This window comes from Alosa alosa, chromosome 16, assembly GCF_017589495.1.
Source record: "Alosa alosa isolate M-15738 ecotype Scorff River chromosome 16, AALO_Geno_1.1, whole genome shotgun sequence".
Classification (NCBI taxonomy): domain Eukaryota; kingdom Metazoa; phylum Chordata; class Actinopteri; order Clupeiformes; family Clupeidae; genus Alosa; species Alosa alosa.
Genome location: NC_063204.1, coordinates 11,334,852 through 11,360,511, shown reverse-complemented (window position 1 = coordinate 11,360,511; position 25,660 = coordinate 11,334,852). Strand labels below are relative to the sequence as shown.

The window sequence follows — 25,660 nt, the reverse complement described above, 5'->3', positions numbered from 1 at the left end:
TATATATTCATTTCTGTTTGTGGATGTAATACCCACAGATGTAACGGTTAAATATGGGCAGAGATGTAACTATGATATCTTCACTCCAGATACCGACAAAGTCGCTTACCTCATGGGCCTGAACTCTGCTGACCTCATCAAGGGTCTGTGTCACCCAAGGGTCAAAGTAGGAAACGAGTGGGTCACCAAAGGACAGAGTGTCCAGCAGGTATTATTCCTGTGATCATTATAAGTATTATAAACATTGATAGTAGATACTAACTACACTAAGTCATTGATGTGTTGTGTATACAATATAGCTATTAAACAGGGTATAATATAAACTCATGCCTGTTTAACAAGTGAAGTTTTTAATTCCATTATTACAGTTATCACACCTTATCAGCGTCACCGCATTTTCCATGTCATTCATTTCCCCTTCATCTTTAGGTGTACTACTCTATTGGAGCCCTGTCCAAGTCAGTGTATGAGAAGATGTTCAACTGGATGGTTGTCAAGATCAACCAGACCTTAGACACCAAACAGCCTCGCCAGCATTTCATTGGTGTGCTGGATATTGCTGGATTTGAGATCTTTGATGTGAGTCTTAAAGCTAAGACAAACATTATAATTCTAAGCAAAATATGTAAGGGATTACGGCCGCCAAGGTGTCCCATTATACGGAATTAATGGACGAGGCGGCGGCAAAGAGCTTCCGCCGATTCCTTTATTTCCGTATAACTGTACACCTCGAGGGCCGTTATACCGCTTCACACCCAGTTGCCACTCTAGGCAATAATCATGCCTTTACAGCACGCAGAGGAACAATTCTGTTTAAAAAGAAGCTGACTTGTTCAGTTTGTTGTACAACTTTCTTTGGCCCCAACAGTGATAGTGTGGTATGGTTGTTATAGTTACCAATCGTAAGCATTGATATGGAACGGTGATTCAACCTTTTTTACCAGATCTACTTCAAGTGTCTCGTTATTCAGACTTAATAGCCACCCTACGAGCCAATCAGAAAAGAGTATTTCTTCTCTTCGGGTGATAAATAATATTAATGAAATCCCTGCTGTCTTTCAGTTTAACACTTTTGAGCAACTGTGCATCAACTTCACTAATGAGAAGCTGCAGCAATTCTTCAACCACCACATGTTTGTGCTGGAGCAAGAGGAGTACAAGAAGGAGGGCATTGAGTGGGTGTTCATTGACTTTGGCATGGACTTGGCCGCTTGCATTGAGCTCATTGAGAAAGTGAGTGACAATTTATTTACTCACATTTGTATTTGACAGCATAGATCACTACATGTATACCACTCTTTTATTATTTGTGTGGTTGACTGTAGAATGTTTTGAATCAACATGTTTCCATATTTTTCCTCCCTAGCCCATGGGTATCATGTCCATCCTTGAAGAGGAGTGCATGTTCCCCAAGGCCAGTGATACTACATTTAAATCCAAGCTTTATGACAACCACTTGGGCAAAAATGCCTGCTTCCAGAAGCCAAGGATTGTCAAGGGGAGACCAGAGGCCCATTTCTCTCTGGTTCACTATGCTGGCACTGTTGATTATAACATTGGCAACTGGCTGGTGAAGAACAAAGACCCTCTCAATGAGACTGTGGTCGGACTCTTCCAGAAGTCAACTCTTAAGATGTTGTGTGCTCTCTTCGCCAACTATGCCGGTGCTGAATCAGGTATTCTGTCAATCTTTTCCTAATTAATCCTGTTACATTAATGAATCAACACCATGTTTATGTGAAGAGCTGATGCACATGTGATATTTTAATAGCCGCTGAGTCTGGTGGTGGTGGCAAGAAGAAGAAGGGTTCTTCTTTCCAGACTGTATCTGCCCTTCACAGGGTAAGTGTGGTAGTTAGGTTAATATACTAAAGTGAAGATATTTATTAGTACCACATATCTTTCTTTTAAGTACATATAGATCAATGGTCCAACTGGGGTAAGTGTGACAGGTTAAATCAACATACTAAAGCAGGGGTTCCCAAGGAGTGACCCTACCTTGATGTCACAAAACGTTGGCGACCCCAAACATTCACATGTTGCAAGAGAGGGCACAACTCATCTCTGCTGTAACATCCAGACGCAAGCGGTTCCTTAATTTTCCCCAAATGTCCTTGCACGCATGTTTTTTTTTGCTACTTTGTTTAGAACATTGATCAAGCATAATTCCGTCAAACATCTCACGCAGGCTGTCTAAGTTTATTTTTACTTAGCTAGATTATAATGAAGGATCCATTACTTAACTTGTATATTGTAAATTATACCCATTTGGATTTCAGGCGAGGCGACCCCACGGGGTCCGGACCCCAAGGTTGGGAAACAATGTACTAAAGTGAAGGCATTCATTAGTACCACCTAATTTCCTTTTATGATCAATGGGACAACTGGGATTCTGTGCAGTCCGACTCATATTTTTTTTATTTAAATGTCTGAACTACAGGAGAATCTCAACAAGCTGATGACCAACTTGAGGTCAACTCACCCCCACTTTGTGCGCTGCCTCATCCCCAACGAGACCAAGACTCCTGGGGCCATGGAGAATCCTCTGGTCATGCACCAGCTGCGCTGTAACGGTGTGCTGGAAGGCATCAGGATCTGCAGAAAGGGCTTCCCCAACAGGATCCAGTATGGAGACTTCAAACAGAGGTAGGGTCAACATTGCTTTTTAGGGTGAATATTGGCATTTTGTTGTTAGATATCTTTGCATATTTCAATCAGGGGGGAAAAACAAAGAGAATCAGTACTGTATTTAGTAATGCTAATAGTGAGAATGGTTAGGTGGCAACAATGCTTTCAAATGTAGGTAAAAGCTAACGACAAAGCTCAACATGTCGTTAGAAGTAGGTACCAGTCAACATGTGAAGAGTTCAGATGCAAAACCCTCTAAATCCACCTGACCAATTTTCCCTCACGAAGGGAAGTGGCGTTTAGATGCTTCTCCCTACAAATCGATATTTCAAACCAGGAAGAGAGTGGTATTTAGCAGGTTTTGAAGCAAAATTATTTGATTAACATATACTATGTGTGTAGAGCATTTACTCACCATAGCGGATTTTCCATCTGAACTGAATCCCTACAGAATTACTATGGAGATATCGCTGTGCCTGTTTGCCTCTGTAAATATTAGGAAACTGTATAAAACCCCTGTCTCTCACATGCTTCTGTCTTTCTTCCGAACGATGGTGGCGCTCCCAGTAGCAATTGTCGCATGTCCATCTATGAAAGGATCATTTCTGTGTTGTTACATAGTAACAGTAAGTTAAAAGCTCACCCATTGCTTTTGGATATATTTTTGGATATTATTTGGATATTATTTGGATATAAATTTTTCTGTGTAAATGAGAAAATAGTAAGTCTCAATCGACTAGTAAGGACTTGACCGGAAGCAGCGCCATTGTTTGGAAGAAAAACATGATAGCTAACTCAATAAGCCACCGACATAATTCTCCTTTAAGGTAGGTGCCATACCAAATTAGCAATTCAACAACACAATCATACTTCTTGGTTTTAGATACCGTATCCTGAACCCCAATGCCATTCCTGAGGGCCAGTTCATTGACAACAAGAAGGCAGCAGAGAAACTGCTGGGCTCCTTGGATATTGACCATGAGCAGTACAGGCTTGGGCACACTAAGGTATTGAGGGTTTCAACAAAAATCTTGTATATTGACACACAAGTAGACTTTGGTATGTCATATGTCTAGATAGATGAGGATTTCAGCTATAATCATAGTAAAATAGACTGTTATACGTTACCTGTTTTGACTCTTATCAGGTGTTCTTCAAAGCTGGTCTCCTCGGTGTCCTTGAGGAGATGAGAGACGACCGTCTCGCACTCATCATCACTGGTATCCAGGCTAAAAGCCGTGGACTTCTTGCCAGGATTGAGTTCCAGAAAATTGTAGAACGCAGGTGAGAATAACCTCTAAAAAGAATAACAAATGATATCAGTGGTACTAGGTATTCATATACTTTTACTCATTAGAGTTCTCCAATACCGTACAAAGATACAATTTCAACATTGCATTAATAACCATATGTTTTATATTTATTTTTAATTGGAAAGACAACCATAACTCATCATGGAAATAAAACTTCTTTTGAAATTTGTTCAACATCGATAGTAATTACAAGATTACTAGAAGGTAGAAATACTGCCTACTCTTAAGAAGGAATCATCAGAGACCTATTTAAACACAAATTATATTACAGGGATGGACTGCTGGTAATCCAGTGGAACGTCCGTGCATTCATGGGTGTCAAGAATTGGCCCTGGATGAAGATGTTCTTCAAGATCAAGCCCCTCTTGAAATCTGCTGAGTCTGAAAAAGAGATGGCCAACATGAAGGAAGAATTCCTGAAGTTGAAGGAGGCCTATGCAAAATCTGAGGCTCGCAGAAAAGAGCTGGAAGAAAAAATGGTTTCTGTTCTCCAAGAGAAGAATGACCTGCAACTTCAAGTCCAGACTGTGAGTAAACTCTACATTTTAACCAGCAACTATTTATCAGTCAGTAAAGGATTTCCCTTTTTTTTATTTAACTAATATTCAAAAGCATATGCAAATATGCCGGATATAGTAGTCGTATCTACTTACATTTGTAGCTTCAATCTATCAATTTATAATCTATACGTCATCATAGGAACAAGACAGTCTTTGTGATGCTGAGGAGCGATGTGAAGGTCTGATCAAGAGCAAGATTCAGCTGGAGGCCAAATCCAAGGAGCTGACTGAGAGACTGGAAGATGAAGAGGAGATGAATTCAGAGCTGACTGCAAAGAAGAGGAAGTTAGAGGATGAGTGCTCTGAGCTCAAGAAGGACATTGATGATCTGGAGCTCACACTAGCTAAAGTGGAGAAAGAGAAACATGCCACTGAGAATAAGGTCAGCAGAACTGGAAATCTTTCTAATCACCAAGGAAAATGTTCTAATCAAGTTAAAGGAGAATTACAGTGTGATATTGACCTAAAGTGTATTGAAACATGATACCGAGTGTGAACGTATGTCTCATAGCACATCTCTGCTTGTCCCCTGCACTCCAAAATCTGGCGCTAGTTAGCCGATGCTACCAACAGCTTTTTCAATAGTGGTGCTTCGGCATCGGGCTAGCCATGCAAATAAATCACTGTTTTACACCCATTTACGAGGCTCAATGTATCTCCACACTTCATTGGTAGACTTCCGAGGGCCCTGACATTTAAAACGAGACATTGAGAACTTTGAAAAAGCATTGGTAGTTTACTTACAAGACGATTTATACAGACAGTATCTTCACAAAGTTTAGCGTTTTCAGCCATCTTGAATTTAGTCACGATAAGTCGAGCAACGAGTAAGAATGAACAGGTATGATAAGGGATCAGATTCCAAAAATAATTCAGTGGAAATGCATGGATTCCAGTTTCTTCCAGTAGCAGCACCACTATTTAAAAAGCTGTTGGTAGCATCGGCTAACTAGCGCCAGATTTTGGAGTGCAGGGGACAAGCCGAAATGGGCTATGAGACATACGTTCACACTCGGTATCATGTTTCAATAAACTTTAGGTCAATATCACACCGGAATTCTCCTTTAAGTAATCAAGTAATCGAGTAATGAAGTGATTGTTGACAAGGGTCTACTTTACTTTTAGGTTAAAAACCTGACTGAGGAGATGGCAGCTCTTGATGAAATCATTGCCAAGCTGACCAAGGAGAAGAAAGCTCTCCAGGAGGCTCACCAGCAAACGCTGGATGACCTTCAGAGTGAGGAAGACAAAGTCAACACTCTGACTAAGGCCAAAACTAAGTTGGAACAGCAAGTTGATGATGTAAGCAATAAAAACAGGAACCTATGTCTCAATGCATAAAATGAATGACACTTACACGATTCCTTTTCCATCCTAAGCTTGAAGGGTCCTTGGAACAGGAAAAGAAACTCAGGATGGATCTTGAAAGAGCTAAGAGGAAGCTTGAGGGAGACTTAAAGTTAACCCAGGAAAGTCTCATGGACTTGGAGAATGACAAACAGCAGCTAGAAGAGCGGATGAAAAAGTATGTACAAATTCGACACTCATATATAATAAATAATAATTATAGAGAAATAATGAAAAAATAGAAAATATATACCATTGATATTTTTTATTTGTTTTAACATAGGAAAGATTTTGAGATCAGTCAACTTAATAGCAAGATTGAAGATGAACAAGCTATGGCTGCCCAGCTCCAGAAGAAACTGAAGGAGCTGCAGGTAAATGATAAATAAAAACTACTAAGATATAAAACATAAAATATTGTGAAAACGTATGTATACTTCTCACAAAAAAGAAAATAAATTACTGTTCCTATTTTACTATCCTTAGGCTCGTATTGAGGAGCTGGAGGAAGAGCTGGAGGCTGAGAGAGCTGCCCGAGCCAAAGTGGAGAAGCAGCGGGCAGACCTGGCCAGAGAGCTGGAGGAGATCAGTGAGAGGCTGGAGGAGGCTGGAGGTGCCACTGCTGCCCAGATAGAGATGAACAAGAAGAGGGAGGCTGAGTTCCAGAAGCTGCGCAGAGACCTTGAAGAGTCCACTCTGCAACATGAGGCCACTTCTTCCACACTGAGGAAGAAGCATGCAGACAGTGTAGCTGACCTCGGGGAGCAGATTGACAATCTTCAGAGAGTGAAGCAAAAGCTTGAGAAGGAGAAGAGTGAGCTCCGTCTTGAGTTGGACGATGTTGTCTCCAACATGGAGCAGGTCTCCAAGGCCAAGGTTTGTACAAATTAGCTAAAGGAAGAACCTGTATAATAGGTCTATCTGAATTCTCTATACCAGGGGTGTCAAACGTGAGGCCCGGGGGCCAGATCAGGCCCGTCAGCAGGTTTCATGCGGCCCCCCAGATGTTTTTGGTAGAAAGGGAAAATTATGAAAAAAAGATATTCACATCCAGTTGTCTTCAACAATGTGTTATGTGTAATGTGTATAAGCAATATCTCTATAATAGGATAAATTGATTAAACCTAGCACTACAAACCATCCTCAGGAAAAAAGAAGCAGAAAAACTAACATGGAAGTAGGGCATTTCAAGAGAGAAAGACAGCAGTACATTACATATCAGTTTGATATGACACCAGTACATAATTGTGTTCTTGTTTGCTCATAAGTGATATAATTAAACAACACTCTGATACCCATGCAGAAAAATGATAATGACCATGATGACCATGACAATGACGGCCCCCCATGAGGTGTCATTCCAACGAATCCGGCCCACTACCTAATGAGTTTGACACCCCTGCTCTATACCTGAACAGTTTTCAAGAAATAGTACATGAGAATAGCGTTCTGTATTATTTTGTCAGACAAACTTGGAGAAGATGTGCAGAACACTGGAGGACCAGATGACTGAATACAGAACAAAGTCTGAGGAGGGCCAGCGTTCTATCAATGACTTCACCATGCAGAAAGCCAAGCTTCAAACTGAAAATGGTAAGTCAAAAGGGTAAATCGATAGATAGATAGATAGATAGATACTTTATTCATCCCCAAAGGGAAATTCAAAAAATCAACTCATTTATTTGATACACCTATCAAGAAAAAAAGAAGAAAATAAGCAATATCATTGAAATTCTGTTCATTAAGGTGAGCTTACAAGACAGCTAGAAGAGAAAGACTCACTTGTTTCTCAACTGACAAGAGGCAAACAGTCCTACACGCAGCAGGTTGAGGATCTCAAGAGGCAACTTGAGGAGGAAGTGAAGGTACAGTATTCATAATTGACTTGCAGAAAAGTCTTTAAATTGTTTCTCTACAGCCATGACATATCTGATGGACTTGTATCTGATCCTATCCACAGGCCAAGAATGCACTAGCCCATGCAGTGCAGTCTTCTCGCCATGATGCTGACCTCCTGAGAGAGCAGTTTGAGGAGGAGCAGGAGGCCAAGGCTGAGCTGCAGCGCAGTCTCTCCAAGGCCAATTCTGAGGTGGCTCAGTGGAGAACCAAGTACGAGACTGATGCCATCCAGAGGACTGAGGAGCTGGAAGATGCCAAGTAATGCCACCTGCACTGACTCTGTATGAATTGTTTAAAATCGATGGTTAGACATGGCATGTACATCTGTCCCTCACTTTCAATTTTTTTTCCACAGGAAAAAGCTTGCTCAGCGTCTGCAAGATGCAGAGGAAGCTGTGGAGGCTGTCAATGCCAAATGCTCCTCCCTGGAGAAAACTAAGCATAGACTGCAGAATGAGATTGAAGATCTCATGGTAGATGTGGAGAGATCCAATGCTGCTGCTGCTGCTCTAGACAAGAGACAAAGAAACTTTGATAAGGTAAGAAAACAATGATCAAAACACCACTGTCAATATGCCTTCACAAGATTTTCAGGCTTACACATACAAATGTTCACCTTAACAGGTCTTGGCAGAGTGGAAGCAGAAGTATGAGGAGTCCCAGACTGAGCTGGAGAGTTCCCAGAAAGAGTCCAGATCTCTTGGCACTGAGCTCTTCAAACTCAAGAACTCTTATGAGGAATCTTTGGATCACCTTGAGACCATGAAAAGGGAGAACAAAAATCTTCAAGGTCTGTTTGATCCTCCCAAAAAACGTATGATTGTAAAAGTGACATCACACAACTAACTAATGTCTGTCTGCTTTGCAGAGGAAATTTCTGATCTCACTGAGCAACTCGGTGAGACTGGGAAGAGCATCCATGAGCTTGAGAAGGTCAGGAAGACACTTGAGCAAGAGAAGGCAGAGATCCAGACTGCCCTCGAGGAAGCGGAGGTACATTCATAAAGATAAAATAATCCGAAAATGAGTTTCCCTCATTCCAAGATAGCATAGGATGCTTGTGTTTACAAAAGTAGTGTATATAACTAAGTAGATTATCATGTTCCTATATCTCCACAGGGTACCCTTGAACACGAGGAGGGTAAGATCCTCAGAGCTCAGCTGGAGTTTAATCAGGTCAAAGCTGACATTGAGCGTAAACTTACTGAGAAGGATGAGGAGATGGAGCAGGCCAAGAGGAACCAGCAGAGAGTGGTGGATACCCTGCAGAGCTCCCTGGAGTCTGAGACTCGCAGCAGGAATGAGGCTCTCAGGGTGAAGAAGAAGATGGAGGGAGACCTCAATGAGATGGAGATCCAGCTCAGCCAGGCCAACAGGCAGGCATCTGAGGCCCAGAAGCAGCTTAAGGGTCTGCATGGACATCTGAAGGTAAAACAATGCAGCCAAGAGCTCCATAATCCCATTGACTGTCAAGAAATCACTAACTGCATTGGTCTTATAGGAGTGCATTCCTACACCTGATGCAAGAGCTAATATTCACCTGTAGCACTTTTTGCCCATACCCTAACAAAGACTTCCCTCATATATGCTTCCATCTTCTCTGTTAACATACTGGCAGTGGTGCAGGTAGTCAAAGGTATCTTAAAAATAATCTATATATTAGAGTATATCCATACATCCATCTTGTCTAAAAAGTGCAACTTTTTTAATCTAGGTTAACTATCTTTTTGGATAGTTACAGTATTTGAATACACTCAAACAAGAGTTAACTGAAACAAGGTTACGCTGTATATTAGCAATCTACAAAATACATGTTTACATTTCTAACATGTGTACATTGCAGGATGCCCAACTGCAGCTGGATGACGCTCTACATAGCAATGATGATCTCAAAGAAAAAACTGCTATTGTGGAGAGACGCAGCAATCTGATGCAGGCTGAATTGGATGAGCTCAGGTCCCTGGTGGAGCAGACTGAGAGAGGCCGGAAACTGGCTGAACAGGAGCTGCTGGACGTCAGTGAGAGGGTGCAGCTGCTGCACTCTCAGGTAAAATATGAATACTGTAGTGTTTTTCAGATTTATTCATATTATGACTTAGACCATTGTTAACATTTCTGTCTTCCCACATAGAACACCAGCCTGCTGAACCAGAAGAAGAAACTGGAGGGTGATACATCCCAGCTGCAGAATGAAGTAGAGGAGGCTGTGCAGGAGTGCAGGAATGCTGAGGAAAAGGCCAAGAAGGCCATCACTGATGCTGCCATGATGGCAGAGGAGCTGAAGAAGGAGCAGGACACCAGTTCTCACCTGGAGCGCATGAAGAAGAACATGGAGCAGACCATCAAGGACCTGCAGCACCGTCTGGATGAAGCTGAACAAATCGCCATGAAGGGTGGCAAGAAGCAGATCCAGAAGTTGGAGTCCAGGGTAAATGCATTTTTGCTTTTACTACATATAATTACAGGTAGACATATCACCATTTGTTCAATATTTGCTTTATTTGTCTACATTTAGGTGAGAGAGCTGGAAAATGAGGTGGAAATGGAGCAACGGAAGGCCGGTGATTCTGTCAAAGGAATCCGTAAATATGAGCGCCGCATCAAGGAGCTCACCTATCAGGTATATTAAATTATACCATACCAAAAACACTATTTTAATAATACATAATGCTCAATGCTAACAAAAAAAAAACAATACCCACCTCTCCCATCTGTAGACTGAGGAGGACAAAAAGAATTTGAGCCGTCTTCAGGATCTGGTGGACAAACTGCAGCTGAAGGTCAAGTCCTACAAGAGAACATCAGAGGAGGCTGTAAGTGAACATCCTCTTCTCCTTAGTTTTCCCTTGTCTTCCTTGTTTTATCTATTATCAAAGTAATTTAATCTATTAACTGCTGAACATGCAACTAAACAATTAACAAAATACAATTAATTTGTGGGCACATTTCAGGAAGAGCAGGCCAATAGCAACCTGACCAAGTTCCGCAAGCTGCAGCATGAGCTGGATGAGGCTGAGGAGAGAGCTGATATAGCTGAGTCTCAGGTCAACAAGATGAGAACCAAGAGCCGTGATGCAGGTGGCAAGGTGAGAGCAACAGTTGCTACTGTATTGAATATAAATCTATAAATACCACCGTCATAACCAGTAAACATATATTTCTATAATAAATTGCACTAATTTAGCAGCCTTTAGCAGCACTGTAACCTGACTCTCGCCAGATGAATTTCGTTCCGCCTAGCTCCACTCATCCATCTGGAACCAATCCATTGGAATGGTGTTTCAGAAGGCTGGGCCTAATCCAAAAAATGCTTCCATATGATTGAATAAGCCACTTGTCCGTCATCTATTGACGTGCTACTTCAACCACTCACATCGAAGCCAACCCGTGACGCTGATAACAGTCTCACAGTCGCTTCTACGCTATGTCACATCTATGAAACTGCCGCCCTGCGTCTTGATTGGCTCAACCATACAATCTCGTGCTGAAATCACTCTCAATGGAAGAGGTCCCAGATGGATGTGAGTGAAGCTAGGCGGAGCTAAGCGGAACGAAATTCATCTGGCGAGAGTCAGGTTAGCAGCACTAGGTTCTCCCACAGTGTTTAGAATCATTCATGATCATCAGGGCTCAAAATTGGCCCTATACTAGCCACGAGTGAGTGCTGGTAAAAAAATTGGCTGGTAGATTAATAATAGCTCATTTTGTCAATCATATTCATCCACTTAATACTGACAATATTTTTTTGCTGTATCACAGAAAGGACATGATGAAGAGTGAAGCTCTCATGATGGACGTGTCGGAAAGGTTCTTGCTTGCTGTGTTTTAGTTTTCAGTATGGAATGCATTCAAATACAATCACTTAAAAAGTGTTTCTATTGTTTGTATGTTCATGAGATACTTGCAGGACCACACCTATACATTCAGAACAGGCCTACAGTACATAGAATAAAGAAAAAAACTAAACTAAGGGTTTTCTTCTTCTTTGATGATGCTATGAAGAGAATTGGCCCATTATAAACTTCATTAAACTGACAGTCATTCCTGCTGGAACCAAATATTGGATATGCCCATACAGCAGATTAACAGGTCAAAATAAACAACGTTCCATATATAGATATACTCTCATAAAACGTCTTACTTTAAATATATGAAGAGGTCCAGACCCTGGTGTTTGGTGCAGGAACAATGACCTTCACCAAGAAAACAAAATAAATAATAATTGACTACAGAAGAAACAAAACAAACCACAATGGACTGTTTTTCAAAAGGGAGGAGATGGAGCATGTTTCAGCCTCCATCTTTAGAATACATTAGCCAAGGAGGGACATACCTGAAATTCTAGCTCTGCCTTTCGCGTTTGTCGGTCAGTTACCGAACGACAGAGTTATGCTTGCGGCTGCTCCTATGGAGATAGAATACCACGTTAGAATTATCTTGAACTACATATCCTGTACAGTATTAGGCTTATTCGCAAATAACATTAGCACTTATAAGTTGCTTGCTGAATATAACAAATCCATAACGACGATAGTCATCTTGCATGAAGTAGAATATGAGCTATAGTTCCACGGACTAAATTGCTAAATGCAATTTACGAATATTTTTCTAAAACAACCTCATTACGAGAGGGAATACTCAATAAAGTAGTGTATGACATCTTGTAACGTCAGCTAGGATATTTATGGTGCGGCTTCCGCACTGCACCCTGATATACTGCTGCACTGTGTGGCACTCCAGCTGCATAGCAACAAAAAGAAAGGACCTGCAGCAGGTTGTCAAGACGGCTGAGAGGATCATTGGCTCCCCCTACCAAACCTGAGTGAATTATACTCAAGCCGTCTTCTCACACAGACCACAAATATCAGGCAGGACACCTCACACCCCAGACACTCCCTGTTCACTACCCTCCCCTCAGGCAGACTGAGAACCCACAGCACACGCACATATATACTCCGGAACAGCTTCTTACACAGAGCTGTGAACATATTGCAGAAATCATCCACACATCCACACACACAATCAGAAAAATACACACACAGCCCTTACCCCCTTAGTGCAATAACTGCTGTGTTTACTGTTTCTAGCTATTTATTGAGAACATGGAATGAATGTGTATGTGCGAGATGAATGTGTATGTGTGAGATGTGCTTGGGTTAGTGTAATGTGATGGTGTATGCGTATATATATTTATTTATTTTTTCTTTTTACGCATTGCTGCTATTTGGAGGGGATGGCTCCAACAGAATTTCACTAGTTCACATTCCTGAATTTGCATAAAGACATAAAAGCATAATACATAAAAGCATAATAGAATAGCATGTTTGGCGAGGTCTCTGGCCATGGTCCTGAAGGGCTTCGCGGAATCGTGCCGGAGTCGACTGCGCAGGCAGGAGTCGGGCAGGATTCCGCCATACACCCCCTTCTTCTTTAACTATGTAAGACGGGAGACATAAGGGGAGGTGGTGGGTTGCGAGCAGAGTAACACCAATGTTGCAACTTCGGCAGGTAGACTGCGAATAAATAACCTGACTGATTGAAGAAGGAGGCGTGGCAAATGCTCCTCCCGAACTTCCGTTTGTAAAACGCCATTTTGTTGCGTCGCATACAATGACAGTAAAGATCTATCTATCTACTGTATCTATCTACAGTGCCTATAAAAAGTCTTCAGCCACATGCTAAAGTTGACTAAAAAGAGGGATAAAAAAAATCATCTTTTGGAAATGGATCTTAATGCCTGAATTTAAAAAATGAGGAAAAATCCAACCTTTAAGGACACCAATTTTCTGTGAATGAAAAATGGATCGTAAATAAATAAATGTTCTTCATTAAAATACAGGGTGCATAAGTATTCATACAAACTTGTTAACTTGTTTAAAATGTTAAACTTATGTTGAATTCCCATAGAGGCAGGCAGATTTTTCTTTTTAAAGGCCAGTTATTTCATGGATCCAGAGTACTATACATCCTGATAAAGTTCCCTTGGCCTTTGGAATTAAAATAACCCCACATCATCACATACCCTTTACCATATCTCACGATTGGCATAGGACATAGACTATATATATAGTTCTATATATACAGTCTATGATGGCATAGGGTACTTTCCATAAGATCATCTCAATGCAAATCAAACCAGTTATTAGGCTAACTGAAATAAAACCATCCCAATCTCTAGGTATGTTGAAGGGTATGTGTAGATTTATCTGTAGATTTAAACATTTAGATAAATTGATTTAAACATTTCTCAGTTTCATTGATATTTAGCAAGAATTTCATATGAGTTTGTTTAAGACTGACTAACCATCATATTGCAAATGAAATGAAATACAATAAAGTCAAGTGTTTCAAACACCATCATGAGTAAGAAGCAACCTGTGGACTACTGTTGTGGGGTGTGAGGTGTAGTGACGTCCTGCCTACAGTAAAGCTGCAGTGTTGAATGCATGGTTGTGGACCACCTGCAATGCTTTCGCAGACCACTGGAGCACTGCAGTGCAGACAACTGGTAGAAAACTTCAGCCTATCAAAGCTCAACTTGAAATATTCATCAGTGGAAATGCATGGATTCCAGTTTCTTCCAGTAGCAGCAACTGGAATCCATGCATTTCCACGGAATTATTTTTGGAATCTGATCCCTTATCATACCTGTTCATTCTTACTCGTCGCTTGACTTATCATGACTAAATTCAAGATGGCTGCAAACGCTAAACTTCGTGAAGATACTGTCTGTATAAATCGTCTTGTAAGTAAACTACCAGTGCTTTTTCAAAGTTCTCAATGTCTCGTTTTAAATGTCAGGGCCTTCGGTAGTCTACCAATGAAGTGTGGAGATACATCGAGCCTCGTAAATGGTGTAAAACAGTGATTTATTTGCATGGCTAGCCCGATGCCGAAGCACCACCATTGAAAAAGCTGTTGGTAGCATCGGGCTAACTAGCCAGATTTTGGAGTGCAGGGGACAAGCCGAGATGGGCTATGAGACATACGTTCACACTCGGTATCATGTTTCAACACACTTTAGGTCAATATCACACCGGAATTCTCCTTTAAGTTAATCTGTCTGTCACGTCTGTGACCTTTCAGTAGTAGTCCATGACTTCACTAAGGTATGAAAATAAAGTGGTCACCTAGTCATTTGTAAACATGGGAAAGACAAGAGACTATGTAGCCTGGTTTTTCCCATGCTGCTTTACGCGTGCGATTTTATTCACGCTGCTAGGCAGCCTTAGCCTGACGAGCCAGACCCACATTAAAATGTAGGGTCTGGAAACTGACCGTTCGCAGTGCTCAGTCCGAGGGGCGGGATAATCAGTTGTCTTTCAAATTCCCTCTGCATGCAATAGGACAGCGGCAGCGTTATGAGTCCCATGCGTTTCCCACCAGCAGAGCTAGTTGGCTAGTTCAAACGTTTGCCAACTTAATAAAAGCTTAACTCGTGTCACACTGTTTGCTAGCAGCAACATCCATCTTATTTGTTTTCAAGTAGCAGGGAATTCAAGCCAAACCGTTGCAACTCTGCCATCGATCATTATGTTAAGACCACCTAACGACTCTATACACGATTTCATTGGCCTGATTAAGTTTCGATTTCTGGAGCTCACAAGCCAACGGAGAGTTGCTAGACTAGCCCTGGCAGCAAATGTAATTTGCTTCCGCTAGGGCCGCGTCTAGATTTCTAGGCTAAGGCAGCCTGGAAACCATGGAGCAAATTTTCGCCTCAGTTAGGGGACCAATCACAGAACGGAGGGAGGGCAGCAAGACGATGACGACACACCGAAGCCGTTAGGAGCTACGTACAGACGCATTTGATAGACATTCGTAGCGCCCAATAAACGGCTCTGGGCATTCGTAAACCACGTTTCAAATACGAGAAAATGAATGCCTAGTTCCCAGACCCCATCTCAATGAGATGAGGTCTGACTTTAGCCAGACTAGAGACTATGCTAAATTCAAATAAAAAGAATGTGTGCTGTCTTTTGTAGGTCCGTGAATGGCTATAAAAAGTAGATACTCAATAGAATATGTCCATAAAAGGTTTGGATCAACTGGAAATGTGACAAACTTGCTTGGACAAAGACCCATGTTTATCCTGCCCGACGCACAAAGAGGAGGAGAGAGGCAAAGCATTTCAAAGGAATCACTGTTGAAGAGTCTTTAAAAGCAACCTTGCCAACAGATTATTTAGAGAGTGTGCCAGGTAAAAGCCTTTCCCATCATTTAATTCTGAATATAATTAAATGAAAACCTGAGTATTTCCAGAGAAAATCTGTCAATATCTGCCAAGACACTAAAATTGGGTAATGATTAGATCATTCAGCAAGTCACTGAACCAAACATGTCCAGATCAAAACAACAATGTTTTACTGAACACAAAATCAAGCTTCTACCATTGCCATCTCAGTCCCCTGATCTAAACTCCACAGAAAAACAGTGGGGTGAGTCAAAGAGGAGAATGCACAAGTGAGGACCTGGAGAGATTTTGTGAAAAGGAATGGTCTCAAATTCCTTGCTTTTTCCAACTTTATAGGATGTCATAAGATAAAAATATTAGGGCTGTCAATCGATTAAAAAAATTAATCGAATTAATTACATACTCTGTGATTAATTAATCTAAATTACTTGCATTTATAATTTTTGCTGTGAAAGTATTTTAAATATTTAAACTCAAATGAATCATTGAATAATCAGCATTAGTGACATTAAAGTTCAAAAACTCTTTTATTATTATTTTCACTGTTCAAATAATTGCCATAATAATCTATGATATGACCTAATATGCTGAGGAAATAAATTCAAAAGTGCTTCGGGAATAAGTTTTTTCAGGCCACAGATATAACCTAGGGGACACAATGAAAACAAATTAACACTCCCCTCTATGTCAACACTATTGCTTTGCATTGATGTGCGACTTAAAAGTAAATGTTCCAATCAATGACCTAGGCAGCACATTTTCTTCTCTCCTTCATTTTTCAGTCTAATGGTTACTGACTAGAACGGCTTGGGGTCAAAGGTCATACGGAATCGATTAATCTGCGTTATTTTTTTTAATCAGTTATTTTTTCTCAAATTAATTAATCGAAATTAATCAGTTATTTTGACAGCCCTAAAAAATATACACTCTTGTATTGGCAAAGGGATGCTTAACAATGCATTAACAGAGGTGTCAATAATTGTGGTGCTTGTCGTCTTTTTGTTAAAATATTTCTTTCTTCATGAAGTGTTTTTGTTTCTCAGAATATATTTGGTTCCCTTCAATTTGGATTTGTTGAGGGTTTTTTGGAAAATTTTGTCATAATCTGTAAGTGAAAATTTTGTCATAATCTGTAAGTGTTTGGGATCATTTCAAGCCTAAAAGTGTATTTTTTTAGCGTTCGGATTTGTAATAAAATAACTTAATATCAGACCATGCTGCTGCCAGTTACTGTCCGGTTGTTAGCATGCTAGCTAGCCTCTTAGCTAAGGTAACATTTTAAACGGAGAAGTGTAATTTCTTTGAAATGACAACTAGCTGAATAACGTTACTGACATTAGTTAAAGTGGATAGTTTATACTCAAGTGAATTTGCAACAGTATATTAAGTTTAAGCGAAGTCCTTCAACTACTAGTCACTTGTTAGCGCATAGCTGTATTGCCATAGCTACTCCCATCCACTTGTATAGCATTTTAAGCTAGCGTTAGCTAGCTAGCTAGCTCAGTTCACATGACTAATTAAATTATTCATATCATGTCCTAAAGAATGATTCATTGGTATCATACATGATTATAGACAATAATACTGTGAACACAATTATGTTTATCTGTTCTTATTGCTTATTAAGAGAGAAAGTTTATTTAGTGACGTAAGGTGACACTCCCACTTATGCAGACCGGAACTGTCCCGTTTTGCTCCCATAGTAACGAATTACATTGCTCTATCTTGCTAGTAATCAAGGATCTTTGGTCTATACGGTTCTCCTATGTTTTCTCAGTTAGCCTTTTAAAATGATATTGGATAAGTAAACAGAATGTGCCTTTGGAACATTGGATGAATGGATGCTGATAATGGGCAATGCAGATATTGCATTGAAGATCAGCCATTTCTTTCTACAACAGTCGAGAACCCTTTTGCAATTATGTAAGCACATAATGTAATCTGAAAACTGCTGCCCTGATTAAAAAAACAATGCAACTGATCTCAGCTGGTATTCTGTCTACCATGGAGTGGAATGGAAATGTCTAAGTAACCCCAACCTATATATACTGTATATAGTATATATATAAACATAAACATATAAACATAGATATAGATATCAGAAAATTACATATTTTATCAAGTAGTAGTCAGAAAATAAAGGTGCTTTCATCTACACAGAATCAGCACTTGAGCAGGCATAATGATGTTCAATGTCAAGTTCACTTGCTTGAATGGTAGTGCTATGTGGTTCTTTGTGAGGGGCAAAAGGTCACCTTTATGGGGTGACCTTTGTAAGGGGTCAAAGGTCACCACATTTGTTCATGCTCCTTAGAAACCAAAATTGTAAAATTGTCACTTCTCTTTCCCTTTTCCACAGGTCAGAAAGCTCATGTGGACGTGGATAGAGAAACAAGCTCAGGCTAACATCAGGAAACTATAGACCCTTTCAACAATAAAAACAAAAACAATGCTTGAACGTTTTATTTGGGCCCCAATCTACTTCCTCTGCATTAAGATAACATATGGAATGTTAAAACGGAAGTCTTGTGGGGCCAACTATGATGCTGATAATGGAACTCTCTTGAAAGGGTCTATATGATGCATGCAGACTCCAGACACCACCTGGTGGGCTTGAGCAGGATGTCAAGGCAGTCCATGTAGCCACCTGGTACAGCAAGTCTTTCCATGCCAATCTTCCTGGCAGTGGTGGTGATGGCTCAAGGACTCTTGACAGCTGAGACTGGTCCCCATAAGGGTACACAAGAGATGGAATGGCATGTCTATCTCACAGCTAATTAAGGATTGGAGAGAGTTGAGTTCTACGGATCCAGTGACCTCAAATGTCTTACAGTGGGTGAAGAAAAATCACCTTCACTCTTAGGCCATGAGTCACATTATTGGAACCTTGTGTGTGGCTTCACAGTTGACAGTTTTCTTGACCCCAAGTCAAGTTACTTAACAGTGTAAGACCCAGAGGCCTTTGGCTCAACACCTCCTTGACTTCTTTTGTGCAAACAGCTGAACTAGTGTTTCTAGATGGATATGGTTAGAGAGGTCAGCGGCCAGCTACCCTGTAGTCCTAATGATTTCAGTGGGACACAAGATGATTTTCTTGGGTAGTGGATTCAATTACATTTATTTCAGTTATCAGCACATTTTTTTGCATTTGTAGATTTGTAATTAACTATGGCCAGCTAATTAACAGACTTAATGTTTTCAGTTGTATAATGGATGATTTCCATGTATGCACAATTTACATTTCAGTGCAGATATAGTACCTACAGTCTCTTATTTATAATATCATAAGTTCTTAATATTACATTTCAACATAAGCACAATGCTTTTACATTTGTAGATCTGTAAGCACCTATTGTGCATGTGTAACTATCAAGTGCAAAAGTTTTGTGGTCATGCGAATCAGTTCAAAATGGTCAAACCCAGGTCTTCATCTCATTTTCAAATAGAATATGGATTAGGTATCTGTTCTTAATTCATTTAGTAAATAATTTGCCCTGTGTGTTTCAGTACTATCTGTATAACACACAGTAGCAGCAGCTGTGTGTAGACTCAGACTTCAGAGCAGCTGCTGTACAAATTCATAAGGGTGTGAAAGACATTGACAAATGCTTCAAAGGCTATCTGCAGCAACCTGAGAGATGAAATTCACAGGGTTATCTCTGTCCTCAAGGAAACAATTCAGTGATAGTAGTGCAGTGCTTGGTCTACTAAAACGTACAGTTGTGTTTGTTTTGTTGGACCAGTTTCCAAACTTGCAGAAGTTTAAGGGTATAAGGCCAGCTTTTTGTTTGTTATTGGTCCTCAAGAGATAACAATCTCCTATCCACGAACAAAGGTTTGAAAAAAAAATCAAGAATCAATTTATGTCATTATCCATCCTCTCTATATACAATGGCAATAGTCATTTCCAAACAAACAGTGAAAAAATACAACGTAGTTTAAAAATAGCAAATCCACAAAACAGATCGAGATTTCTGTAAAAAAAAAAACTTAATACAGACCTCACTGATAAGCTTCCGTTCCAAAACAATGAAATGTGCTTGATGTACTGAAAGGACAGCTGTCCGTAGACAGCATGCATGATGTAGAGAAGATGAAGTGCACATGGATCAGCAGGTTGGGATTTTCAACATGGCCATGGAGATGTCAAGGAGGACACTGAAAGACAAAGTCGGAGACAGGGTCAGAGTGGCATCTCATAATAGCAAACTCCATATTAGGAACCGAAGTTCTGGTGTTGATGATGTGTGCCATTCTCCCCCACAGTGCCTGCTCCCTCCTGTCTAGCCTATTGTTGCAACATACCAAACATACCTGCCATGTATGCACCCTTTAGGCTGGTTTTCCTTTAATAAAACTCTGGTGCGGTGGGAGTCTCAAGGTCTCACGTCCATATTGGGATGGACCACCCCACATAAAAAGGACAAATCAACCATGCCCTTGGCAGTGGGGGCAGGTACAGCAGAGAACAACCCTGAGGTAAGTAGGCAATCTGCTGCTACAGAGGAGACCAAACAAACAGATGAATAGATTACATTACATTACATTTGGCTGACGCTTTTTAGCCAAAGCGACTAACAACATAGTAAACAGTTTAAGTTTTAGAGCAGTTTTCAACAATTTTAGGACAATTTAAAAACATTAGAGTACAGTAAGAATAAGTGCATCAGTGAGTGCTGTTTTTAACAGTTACTTGTCAGTTTGAGACGGCTGGTGAGTGCTAGGATCAGTAAGACTTGTTGTAAGTGTTGCTATGAGAGGAGATGTTCTCTAAAGAGCTGGGCCTTCAGGAGTTTTCTGAAAATGGAGAAGGATGTCTCTGCCCTTGTAGGAGCTGGCAGTGTGTTCCACCAACGAGGAACAACAGATGAGAAAAGTTTGGATTGGCTTGAGCGTACCGGAATAGATACATAGAGTTGGATGGATGAGGACAGCAAGAATGATAGCTAAATGAATAGACAGACATATGGATACAGAGACATGGCTGACTACAGTCAGAGACAGACACATGGATCTGTTCAGTTAGCATTCTGTGAAAGGACTCAAAGTGTACTTGCAGCACTGCTGCTGTAACACTGTCATCTGATTGCTTCTTGTCTGTTGACCTACAGCAAGTGACATCATATCTGCAGGACATCTGAGGCTTGACCCAAAGAAGGTGAGATTTACAGACTGAAAATATCACAAAACAATAGTCAAGACAAGTTAAGTTTAATATATATATATATATATATATATATATATATATATATATATATATATATATATATATATATATACATATATATATATATATATAAGAAGTACATTATTATAGATATAAGAAGTACATTAAATAGGATAATTTTTTTAAAAAACATAGAAGCCAAAGACAAGACAAAAAGTAAAATAATTAAAATACAGAGTGCATCCTATTAACAATAAGTGCATTTGATCAATTAGCTGAAAGCATTTTTGATGGTTCCAGAGCTGAGCTTCATCGTGTTTAGTTCTAACAGCGGGTTTTACCAACAAGTATTTTTTTACCAAGTATTTCTTTTGAGACCTGAGCGGTGTGGAGGGTATGTACTGCTGAAGCATGTTGATTAAACATAATTAATCAATCAATTAATTTGGTCCCATTTCATGTAGTGATTTATAAGCAAGCAGTAGTGCTATAAAGTCAATTCTGAGACTTACTGGAAGCCAGTGCAGGGACATCAGTCATTTTTGTGATGAGAACCCTAGCTAATGCACCTGAAGCTGTTTTTAGGCCTGTAAAAAAATTCCAATGCAGTAATCAACCCTGCTGGACATAAATGCATGAATGAGTTTCTCTAAACCATATTTTGACCTCAGACATCTAAGTTTGCCAATGTTTCTGAGGTGGCAAAAAGCTGACTTAGTTAACGTGGCTGTTAAAATTTCGGTCACTGTGAAGGAGTGGCAACCCCAAGTCTTTTCTCCTATTTACAAAATATAATTACTTCAGTTTATTCTTTGTTCTGAGACCACTTGTTAATTTGGTCAGTATACTGACAAAGAGATTCTAGGGGACCATGGTCTGTAGGCGACAGGGCCTGGTAGACAGAGTATCTAAGCCACAGGTGGAAGAGTTCACATTCCGTTTTGTAGTCTTTGTCTATCAAAATAAACTCTCAGATCCTACCCAGTGTCCGGCTATGTTTTATAGTATGTGCCAATTACCCTTGTCATGAGACTAAGATGCATAGAATCTACTGGCAGATATTTTTTCCAACCTTTTACAATAATATCTTATTTCAAACCAGTTTAACAAAATGTACCATAACCTGTATTATACAAACTTCACCCACTTCATCTGATTCTCCTGATCCACTTTATACATTTCAATCCTTAACTTAAAACAACACAACAACATTCACCTAAGTATCTTAATGTTATTAGCAAAAGGACTTAAGGTTTGCCTGTCATATGTTTTTGCCCATTCTGACTTGTTACTATAATCATGCTCTGCAACCTTAAGGTCTCATGTTCTATCTGTGCAGGAATTAATTAGTTCATATAATTTATACATTGCAGTCTTCATCATGGGTGATGCGTTGATGGCAGAGTTTGGGGCGGCGGCTCCTTTTCTGAGGAAGTCTGATATGGAGCGTCTGGAGGCCCAGACTCGCCCCTTTGACATTAAGAGGGCCTGCTTTGTGGTGGACCCTGAGGTTGAATATGTGAAGGGAACGGTTCAAAGCAGAGACGGTGACAAAGTCACTGTTCTTACTGAGTTTGATAAGGTAATGCATGGCAAATACATTTTAAGCCTATTTCAGAGCTTTTACCTACTAACATTACCAAATCACTTGCATTATTTTCCCATTTTGCTGTTCTTTTTAATTCGAAAGCTCACTTACTTACAGTTTATACAGTGATGGCCAAAAGTGTTGGCACCCATGCTAAAGTTGACTGAAAAGAGGAATATAAAATCATCTTTTGAAAATTGATCTTAATGCCGTAAGTGAAAAATGAGGAAATATCTTACCTTTAAGGACACCAATTTTCTTAGTGAATGAATAATGTATCATAAATAAATAAATGTTCTTCCTTAAAATACAGGGGTCATAAGTATTGACACTTATGACCTACTGTATGTTAAATTCCCATAGAGACAGGCAGATTTTTATTTTTAAAGGCCAGTTATTTCATGGATCCAGAATACTGTGCATCCTGATAAAGTTACCTTGGCCTTTGGAATTAAAATAGCCCCACATCACCACATACCCTTCACCATACCTAGAGATTGGCATGGGTGTTATTTCAGTTAGCCTATTAGCTGGTTTGATGCTCATTGAGCTCAATGCAAATCAAAACAGCTAATACATATCTAGTCTGTATTTTAAGACTAGATGTGTCAGACTAGATATTCCTCTTTTCAGTCAACTTTAGCATGGGTGCCAACACTTTTGGCCATCACTGTAAATGCAATTTTTTCAAGTCTTCAAGTCTCAGACTAGATATGTGTTGAGCTGCTTAGATTTATAACAACATATGTTACACAGAGATGAAGGACATACGTCTCCTAAGACTGATTTTGTTTCTATCACACAGACTGTCACTGTAAAAGATGCAGATGTCCACCAACAGAACCCGCCAAAGTTTGATAAAATTGAGGACATGGCGATGTTCACCTTCCTGCATGAGCCTGCTGTGCTGTTTAACCTCAAAGAGCGTTATGCAGCCTGGATGATCTACGTGAGTACAAACATGAGGCTCTGGCCCATAGTAGCAAAAACAAATGTCCAAACTTACCATACATTTCTGTCTATAGACTTACTCTGTTGCCTAATTTGTTGAAATTGGTCTTAATCAATTGTACGTTTATTTGTACAGACCTACTCTGGGTTGTTCTGTGTCACTGTCAATCCCTACAAGTGGTTGCCAGTCTACGACAAGGAAGTTGTGGCTGCTTACAGAGGCAAGAAGAGGAGTGAAGCTCCTCCCCACATCTTCTCCATCTCTGACAATGCTTACCAGTACATGCTATCAGGTAAAGACCTTCTATTAAAGCAACCGTTGATAGCAAGTACTGTATATTGCAACCGTTTTGCAGTATATTGAAAATTGATGACAAGGGCTATAAATAACAATTATTATGTTCATCAACCCTTCATCATGTTGCTTTAAAATAAATATCATGAATTCATGAATATATGGTCTTGGTTTTATATTAACATTTCATGCTTGTACATTACACAGACAGAGAGAACCAGTCGGTCCTTATCACGTGAGTATAATCCAGTCTTTGGTTCTAAATTTCTTGCTAACCTTGTTGATGAGAGAGTGAACCTTTGTTTTCACCAACAGTGGAGAATCTGGTGCAGGAAAGACTGTGAACACCAAAAGAGTCATCCAGTACTTTGCTAGCATTGCAGCAACCACTGGAAAGAAGGACCCCTCTCAGGAGAAAAAGGTAAATCACCTCACTGTGTGCTGGACATAATTTCCACTTGGGATGTGTCTCCAAGTAGCCTGATTACACCACACTCACTCACTTTGTGAAGAGACTCACAATTTGGAAATGTTTCCTGCCCTAGCATCGCAATGGACATGGATTTTACGTTAACTTTGAAATCACTGGTGCATCTTAACCAATCATATTGATCAGTGATGCCAAGGCCCCTATGGTCAAGTCAAAGTCAAAGTCAAAGTCAGCTTTATTGCCAATTTCTTCACATGTTCCAGACATACAAAGAGATCGAAATTACGTTTCTCACTATCCCACGGTGAAGACAAGACATATTTTGCCAATTTAGGTCCACAGACAAACATAACATTCAAGTAAACAAAAAAGTAAGTAAATAAGTAAATAAGTAAATAAGAGGGCACATATAATAATGAAAAAATAAGAGCAGCAAAATTTGGTTGAAATTGTGCATAGACAGTCAATAAAATACTAGTGCAAAGTCAGGCCAATAAAAGGCTTGGGTAGTTCTGTTTGACCTAAGTAGGAAAGAAAGTGGCATAGTGGTGCAAGTTATGTAAGAGCAGCAGAAGTGTTGTGTTTTCAGGACAACAACACCAAATTGTAAAGTGTACAAGTGTGCAAGTGTGCAAGTGGAGTAGTGCAGGCGGCCATTTTGGGTCCAATGTCCAGGATGTTATGTAGCTGAGGGTGGAGGGGGGAGAGGAGGGTGCACCCGGCACAAGGTGGCACAAAAGCTAATTGTTGTCTTACACATAAAGTGTTGATTTTTCGCCTTGTGCCCAGGGGTATGGTAATTAGTCACATAAGGTGTGGTCTGGCATGATCCAAAAATCCCTATGTTACACTCTCTAAAAATCATTAAATTAGTGAATATGAACTGGCCACACCTTGTCAATAAACTTTATGCCTTTACAAACAGCAAATAAACCACAGTGGCAGTCAGGAAATAATGTATTTACCTTTGCTGTATAAATGTATATATTTTTCAAACTGAAACTTTTTCATGTTTGCAGGTACGACTTTTTACCACAGCCACTTTTGAATATGAACACATTGAAAGGAGCCAAACTAGCATTTCAGTAAAATGAAAATGGGTGGAGACACTAAGTGGGTGGGGCTATGCTAGTCTCCAAGCCATTAGAAAGGTGAGTTGATATATTGTTATATTTTCCCAGGGCACACTGGAGGATCAAATCATCCAGTGTAACCCTGCTCTGGAGGCTTTTGGTAACGCCAAGACCATCAGAAATGACAACTCCTCCAGATTTGTAAGCCTTCTATT

General features: G+C 40.1%; 3 protein-coding genes and 2 long non-coding RNA genes across 11 annotated transcripts in view; 3 read left to right on the top strand and 2 right to left on the bottom strand.

Moving 5' to 3' along the window:
- LOC125309864 overlaps positions 1-10,638 on the bottom strand; it is a 54,773-nt gene extending 44,135 nt beyond the window's left edge. For all 6 annotated transcript variants that reach the window (XR_007196202.1, XR_007196198.1, XR_007196200.1 and 3 more), the window contains exons 1-5: positions 10,450-10,638; positions 3,757-3,925; positions 3,044-3,114; positions 2,849-2,941; positions 2,483-2,634 (exon numbers count right to left, since the gene is read on the bottom strand). This is a non-coding gene — a long non-coding RNA (uncharacterized LOC125309864). The remainder of the gene's footprint in view (positions 1-2,482; positions 2,635-2,848; positions 2,942-3,043; positions 3,115-3,756; positions 3,926-10,449) is intronic.
- The window catches only part of LOC125309849 (myosin-6-like), a 24,028-nt gene extending 5,635 nt beyond the window's left edge, over positions 1-18,393 (top strand). The window contains exons 13-40 of one of the 2 annotated variants that reach the window (XM_048266975.1): positions 90-208; positions 430-579; positions 1,063-1,233; positions 1,367-1,676; positions 1,772-1,842; positions 2,441-2,646; positions 3,512-3,635; positions 3,776-3,912; positions 4,213-4,468; positions 4,641-4,883; positions 5,627-5,803; positions 5,881-6,026; positions 6,132-6,222; positions 6,335-6,724; positions 7,315-7,441; positions 7,595-7,713; positions 7,809-8,005; positions 8,103-8,286; positions 8,372-8,537; positions 8,616-8,740; positions 8,867-9,175; positions 9,591-9,794; positions 9,879-10,175; positions 10,263-10,367; positions 10,465-10,560; positions 10,699-10,833; positions 11,507-11,554; positions 18,301-18,393. In XM_048266975.1, the coding sequence (XP_048122932.1) occupies positions 90-208; positions 430-579; positions 1,063-1,233; positions 1,367-1,676; positions 1,772-1,842; positions 2,441-2,646; positions 3,512-3,635; positions 3,776-3,912; positions 4,213-4,468; positions 4,641-4,883; positions 5,627-5,803; positions 5,881-6,026; positions 6,132-6,222; positions 6,335-6,724; positions 7,315-7,441; positions 7,595-7,713; positions 7,809-8,005; positions 8,103-8,286; positions 8,372-8,537; positions 8,616-8,740; positions 8,867-9,175; positions 9,591-9,794; positions 9,879-10,175; positions 10,263-10,367; positions 10,465-10,560; positions 10,699-10,833; positions 11,507-11,527 (4,676 nt within the window). In that variant the 3' untranslated portion in view covers positions 11,528-11,554; positions 18,301-18,393. Of the gene's footprint in view, positions 1-89; positions 209-429; positions 580-1,062; positions 1,234-1,366; positions 1,677-1,771; positions 1,843-2,440; positions 2,647-3,511; positions 3,636-3,775; positions 3,913-4,212; positions 4,469-4,640; positions 4,884-5,626; positions 5,804-5,880; positions 6,027-6,131; positions 6,223-6,334; positions 6,725-7,314; positions 7,442-7,594; positions 7,714-7,808; positions 8,006-8,102; positions 8,287-8,371; positions 8,538-8,615; positions 8,741-8,866; positions 9,176-9,590; positions 9,795-9,878; positions 10,176-10,262; positions 10,368-10,464; positions 10,561-10,698; positions 10,834-11,506; positions 11,714-18,300 lie in introns of those variants that run through there. The other variant, XM_048266974.1, reaches the window with a different exon arrangement.
- LOC125309866 overlaps positions 11,888-25,660 on the bottom strand; it is a 22,327-nt gene continuing 8,554 nt past the window's right edge. The window contains exons 4-7 of the long non-coding RNA XR_007196206.1: positions 20,256-20,439; positions 19,943-20,099; positions 12,081-12,152; positions 11,888-11,940 (exon numbers count right to left, since the gene is read on the bottom strand). This is a non-coding gene — a long non-coding RNA (uncharacterized LOC125309866). The remainder of the gene's footprint in view (positions 11,941-12,080; positions 12,153-19,942; positions 20,100-20,255; positions 20,440-25,660) is intronic.
- Positions 20,376-25,660, top strand: part of LOC125309851 (myosin-7-like) — a 19,600-nt gene continuing 14,315 nt past the window's right edge. The window contains exons 1-8 of the mRNA XM_048266978.1: positions 20,376-20,420; positions 21,053-21,099; positions 22,482-22,690; positions 23,502-23,645; positions 23,784-23,940; positions 24,150-24,177; positions 24,258-24,363; positions 25,554-25,646. Coding sequence (XP_048122935.1) covers positions 22,490-22,690; positions 23,502-23,645; positions 23,784-23,940; positions 24,150-24,177; positions 24,258-24,363; positions 25,554-25,646 — 729 coding nt within the window. The 5' untranslated portion in view covers positions 20,376-20,420; positions 21,053-21,099; positions 22,482-22,489. The remainder of the gene's footprint in view (positions 20,421-21,052; positions 21,100-22,481; positions 22,691-23,501; positions 23,646-23,783; positions 23,941-24,149; positions 24,178-24,257; positions 24,364-25,553; positions 25,647-25,660) is intronic.
- The window catches only part of LOC125309850 (myosin-7-like), a 46,589-nt gene continuing 42,010 nt past the window's right edge, over positions 21,082-25,660 (top strand). The window contains exon 1 of the mRNA XM_048266977.1: positions 21,082-21,099. The gene's annotated coding sequence lies outside the window, so the exon portion shown is untranslated. The remainder of the gene's footprint in view (positions 21,100-25,660) is intronic.